This window comes from Sphaerodactylus townsendi, linkage group LG07 (assembly GCF_021028975.2).
Source record: "Sphaerodactylus townsendi isolate TG3544 linkage group LG07, MPM_Stown_v2.3, whole genome shotgun sequence".
NCBI classification, from domain to species: domain Eukaryota; kingdom Metazoa; phylum Chordata; class Lepidosauria; order Squamata; family Sphaerodactylidae; genus Sphaerodactylus; species Sphaerodactylus townsendi.
In genome coordinates, this window is record NC_059431.1 from 112,431,446 (window position 1) to 112,437,445 (window position 6,000).

At 46.9% G+C, this 6,000-nt stretch overlaps 1 protein-coding gene across 1 annotated transcript in view; it reads right to left on the minus strand.

Annotated features, from left to right (window-relative positions):
• LOC125436644 (extracellular calcium-sensing receptor-like) overlaps positions 1–5,200 on the minus strand; it is a 48,859-nt gene extending 43,659 nt beyond the window's left edge. The window contains exons 1-2 of the mRNA XM_048503832.1: positions 5,109–5,200; positions 388–848 (exon numbers count right to left, since the gene is read on the minus strand). Of these exons, the coding sequence (XP_048359789.1) occupies positions 388–572 (185 nt within the window). The 5' untranslated portion in view covers positions 573–848; positions 5,109–5,200. The remainder of the gene's footprint in view (positions 1–387; positions 849–5,108) is intronic.
• Between the last annotated feature and the right edge of the window lie 800 nt (positions 5,201–6,000).

The window sequence follows — 6,000 nt, forward strand, 5'->3', positions numbered from 1 at the left end:
GGAAGAGTGGAAAAAAAAACCTAGTTCACCAAATTAGTCTGCCACTCACGTGGAGGAGTGGGGAATCAAACCCTGTTCTTCAGATCAGAGTCCACTGCTCTTAACCACTACACCCTGCTGGTGTACAACAGAAAGAATTAGGTTAGCCTAGCTAACAATAGTATGACCCAGTTTAAGAAATGTTTATGTACTGGCAGTATTATCAAGCACAGTGGGAAGTTATGTTTAAACTGCATGCCACAGATAGAGAAACAAGCCACTTCAGATACACCTGGACTGTCCTTTAGACTGCTTAGCAACACAGGAACTTAATTCTCATTTGGTAATGATAAATGTACGAAGGTTTGGCTGGAAGCACGTACTTTAAACGTGCTCACTTGAGCTTACCTTATGCACTCGACAGATTCCGGCCGAGATTTCAGGTCCTGGTGTTTCGCTGCCACTCCAAAATGAATGGGGAACAGTCCTCCAAGAATAATGTCTCCCTTCTTCTGTGCCCTTTGATTGGGTCCATAGGCAGAGGTATTCCAAGTGAATGCAAAGAGGAGGAAACAGAAGCGATATAAAGTCATCGTTCCTTTGGTTCGCAAGGGGATTACAAGATGCAAACTTCACAATGGATGTGGATGAAATTGACTAGGCCGGAGAGCCTCCAACGAACGCTTGCTCTTCTGAATGCTGCACACTCAGGATTCGGTGAGCGTGCCTGGAGCAGGTTAAGTCACAGGATAGCAGCCCTAGAGCTTGCGTCTGCTCAGGTGTCTTATCCATTGCAATTCAATCGCCAAGCAGCTCCTCGCATCTTCAGAACCTCCAGTGTGTTAGGTGGAGACCATCTTTAAGATCTCCTACAACAGATGTTAGAAAGTAAGCTCAGAGATTTGTGTGCGTGTGTGTAGATTTCTACACTGCCTTGCACACATGGGGTTATACAAAAGTTAACTACTCCTTCTCTCTCATGCAAGCCCAACTCTGCTGGCTAGTCCAGCACAGTTTTTCACTCAAATCCTCAGTCCATCCTAGGCAAAAATACAGGAGAAACAGAAATACTGCATATTAAAGAGATGATTCAAAATGATTCCACCCCTAACCTCCACTGTGCACACACAAGCTACCTCTGTAAAGATGTAACCCTATTTTGCAGATAATCAGTGCCTTCATGCCCTCTTCTTCACTTCCCAGTAGCCCAAATAGCCCGGCTTAGCCTGAGTTCATCAGAAACTGGAAGATAAGAATGGTGGCCATGGTCAGTACTTGGATGGGAGACCACCAAGGAAGACTTGAATGGGAGGCCGCCAAGGAAGACTCCCACCAAGGAAGATGGGAGGCCACCAAGGAAGACTTGGAGGGGAGGCCGCCAAGGAAGACTCCCACCAAGGAAGATGGGAGGCCACCAAGGAAGACTTGGAGGGGGGACCATCAAGGAAGACTTGGATGGGAGGCCGCCAAGGAAGACTCCCATCAAGGAAGATGGGAGGCCACCAAGGAAGACTTGGAGGGGGGACCATCAAGGAAGACTTGGATGGGAGGCCGCCAAGGAAGACTCCCATCAAGGAAGATGGGAGGCTACCAAGGAAAACTTGGAGGGGGGACCATCAAGGAAGACTTGGATGGGAGGCCGCCAAGGAAGACTCCCATCAAGGAAGATGGGAGGCCACCAAGGAAGACTCCCATCAAGGAAGATGGGAAGCCACCAAGGAAGACTTGGAGGGGGGACCACCAAGGAAGACTCCTATACAGAGGAAGGCAATGGCAGCAAACCTGGAACAGTCCATGAATAGGGTCACTAGGAGTCGGTAACAACTTGACTGCACATTATTCATTACGAGTCTTCATTTCTCATGGTGGAATAAGTCATTTGCGCTATGGTCCAAAAGGAGTACATCTTAACTCAGAAAAGATCATACCGCCTTATAAATTCAATGGAATGGAAAGGAAGAAAGAAAGAAAGAAAGAAAGAAAGAAAGAAAGAAAGAAAGAAAGAAAGAAAGAAAGAAAGAAAGAAAGAAAGAAAGAAAGAAAGAAAGAAAGAAAGAAAGAAAGAAAGAAAGAAAGAAAGAAAGAAAGAAAGAAAGAAAGAAAGAAAGAAAGAAAGAAAATGCTCCTAGACCCAGATACCTAGCAAAAAAACATGCATCTTTTAAAAAATTCCTAGACATCCCCTGTTTATCTCCACCTCCTTTGGTTGTCCCTATAACGATAAAATGTAGTAGTCCAGTGTTTGGGGTCCAGGCAGGGAGGAGCAGAAAAGCCAAAAGAAGCGAAACATACACAGCCCTGCTTCACTTTCACTGTGCAGGCAGGGAAAAATCACACTTTGCCTGCTCTTGGAAACCATGGTTTCTCTCTGATCTGCAGCGCAGTGTGTTTTGAAGAGCAGAAAACACGTGCGCGATTGAGAATCTGACCCAAAGGTAATGTCTGCTTGACCTGAAGAGACCAAACATGTGCAAAAGGCCATAGCTAAATTTTGCAGGAAACTTAGTTGTGTTGCTACAGGGAGGTAGCAGAAACGAGGCTCCCACTATTCATGAATTTCACCATTCAGAGTGATCCCAGGTCCCCATATAGGGAAAGCATCCGTGAATTTGTAAATGGTTGTAATCTAGCGGCTTGGCCTGAAATGGTATGCCTGGAGGTGCCAGAGCCCATGACAAGAGGATAGAAAGACATCTTTAGTGACGTTTGTCTCTCTGGGTGGGCACTGAGAATCAGAAAATATGTTCTGACTGGGTCTCTGGGGGACCCAGTATGAGGAAGAAGTCCCTACAGGAGTCCCTTTATGCATCCACCGGTGCACTACCTACATCTTTGCAAATAAGCAACTACTACAAAGACACCACAAACTTCTGGTGCATCCAAAGGCAACCAACTCAGGTTCATTCATTTGACCTTTATTGGCATAAGAACCAAATCAGGTAAGTTTAAGCCACCAAAACTTCTCACTGTTTGGAGAAGCAGGCAGCATATAATGCTATACTTTTTCGTCTCAAAGATGGGGCGAAGACAAAAGGTTGGAACAAAACACACTCCAAACAGAGTGCATTCACTGAAGGGACTTAGACACCTCCCACTCCTCTCTGGAGCCCTTGGGACCTTCCAAAAGCAGTTGAGGGTCCAGAAATCCCCCCAAACATTATGTAAAGCAGCACCAGAGGTTGAACCAAGAAAGCAGATCTGACAGGCAGGGGCATAGCTATAGAAAATGAAACCCGGGGCAAGCACTGAAACTGTGCCCCCCACACACACACACCTGGACTGGGGGGGCACCAAGGAAGGAAGGAAGGAAGGAAGCAAGCAAGCAAGCAAGCAAGCAAGCAAGCAAGCAAGCAAGCAAGCAAGGAAGGAAGGAAGGAAGGAAGGAAGGAAGGAAGGAAGGAAGGAAGGAAGGAAGGAAGGAAGGAAGGAAGGAAGGAAGGAAGGAAGGAAGGAAGGAAGGAAGGAAGGAAGGAAGGAAGGAAGGAAGGAAGGAAGGAAGGACATACATATTGTGAGAAGAATGGAAGGAAGACAGATAGAGGAAGGGCGAAGAGAGAGAAAGAGGAAAGAGAGAAAGGGGGAAGAAAGGGAAGGAGAGAACAAAAGGGATGCAGGAGGAGGATGCAGCAGGCAGAGCAATGTTCCCCAAGCACCTTGCTCCTGCGGGGGGTGGGGGGAGGGGGCAGGCAGCTAAACATGAAGCTGATGAGCTCAAGACAAGCCATTGCCGTTGCCAATCTCCAGGTGATGGCTGGAGATGTCCTGCTATTACAACTGATCTCCAGGCACCAGACATCAGTCCACCTGGAGAAAATGGCCACTTTGGAAGGTGGACTCTATGGCATTATACCCATTGAAGTCCCTCCCTGCCGCAAATCATACCCTCCTCAGGCCCCGCCCCTCAAATCTCCATGTATTTATAAAATTATGTACAGGGTAGAAAAAGTTGACAGAGACATTTTTCTCTCTTTCTCACAATACTAGAACCAGGGGGCATTCATTGAAAATGCTGGGGGGAAGAATTAGGACTAATAAAAGGAAACACTTCTTCACGCAACGTGTGATTGGTGTTTGGAATATACTGCCACAGGAGGTGGTGATGGCCACTAACCTGGATATAGCTTTAAAAGGGGCTTGGACAGATTTATGGAGGAGAAGTCGATCTATGGCTACCAATCTTGATCCTCCTTGACCTTGAGGAAATGCAGTTTTGGCAGATCTCAGGTGGTGCTCGGGAGCAGCAGCAGCAGCAGCAGAAGGCCATTGCTTTCCCATCCTGCATGTGAGCTCCCCAAGGCACCTGGTGGGCCACTGCGAGTAGCAGAGTGCTGGACTAGATGGACTCTGGTCTGATCCAGCAGGCTCTTTCTTATGTTCTTACGTTCTTATTAGGGAGAATGCGTGAATCCCCTGGCTGGCAACCCTGTAAGCGGAACTGGCATCTCTTGCTCTACAGTACTCTCTTCACAAGCAGCACAACTAAGGCTCATTCCGCACATGCAGAATAATGCACTTTCAAACTGCTTTCGGTGCTCTTTGAAGCTGTGCGGAATAGCAAAATCCACTTGCAAGCAGTTGTGAAAGTGGTTTGAAAACGCATTATTTTGCATGTGCAGAAGGGGCCTAAGAGCCAACAGAAAGCACAACAAAGGCTGCTTCTTTCAGCTCTTATTGTCATTGGTCCCTCAAATCAGACAAACCCATACTTACAGCTGTAAGAATGACGTCGTCCTGGTGGGATAGGTGACTTGGAGTCATATACTTCCCACCCACCCCTATGCACCAGCTCAACAAATCTGGAAGAAAAAAATAGCCTTGCGGGTCTGAAAGCCTGCCCCTTCACAATTCAAATAATCCACCCTGGACCAATCGATGTTTTGGTCTGGGACTAATGACCTTTTATTACTAAACAAAAGCCATAGGATGCTTGACACACTCATAGACAGACAGCAATAATCATGTGGTCTCTTCTGGGATGTGGGGGAGAGGTCTAAAACTATTTTGAGATTTTTTAAAAAATGCAAAAAGATCCTTTAAGGCTTCCTCTCTCTGTGAAGGTGATCTTTCTGCACAGCCTGGAATGCACAAACACCCGCGGGTCACCCTTCAGTGAGTATCAACCAGCTTACCTGCCTGCCAAGTCCACAGCAACACACGCTCCATCTCCGGGACGACGGTGTGACTTTTGGAAGCTCTATGCCTCATTTAGCCCTGGTAATGGCCTAATTGGGTTGGAAAAATGCAGAGGCAGGGGAGTGATTAAAAACCGGCTTTCGCGGTGCCAATCTAAGACTTCACAAAGAAAGAAAGAAAGAAAGAAAGAAAGAAAGAAAGAAAGAACGAAAGAACGAAAGAAAGAAAGAACGAAAGAAAGAAAGTGCTTTCCCCTCCCCAAAGAGGGGGGATTTCCTTTTCTGAATAGCACATCTTTGATTCAGTGAAAACCAATGTTACCTGTGGATATGTTACCAATATTGTCAAAGCACACAGAAGCACAGTGTACAGCTACTTCTAAAGTCCACCAAGTTTCATGCATGATTGGCCTTCAGCACTTTTTACACAAAATTCACCCCATTCCCGGCTCAAAGACTCCGCTTCCAGCTCTTTGAATGGACTGTAGCTCTTACAGAGTTAATAGATGATTTTACCTGGTACGGGGAGGATACCAGGGCAAGCGCCATGCAACTAGAACACATCCTGGGGCTTCACAATCCCCTGGTACTTGAACTGTCCAGGACGTCGATTCCCGTGCAGAGTATTCCAGCAGTGACTTCCCCCTTATTTTACAATGAGGCCAGATTTCATTCAGCATGCTCAAAACCTTTGCGACTAAGAAGAGCAGAGATGCACAGCTGCAGCCGGAACAAGCAAGCCACGCTCTTCATGGTGCCATCAAGGTTGCCAATCTCCAGGTGGGGCATAAGGATGTCCTGGAATTACAGCTGATCTCCAAACAGCACAGATGTGCTCCTAGAGTGGCCAGCTCTGGGCTGGGAAATACGGGGAGGTTCGGGGAAGGGG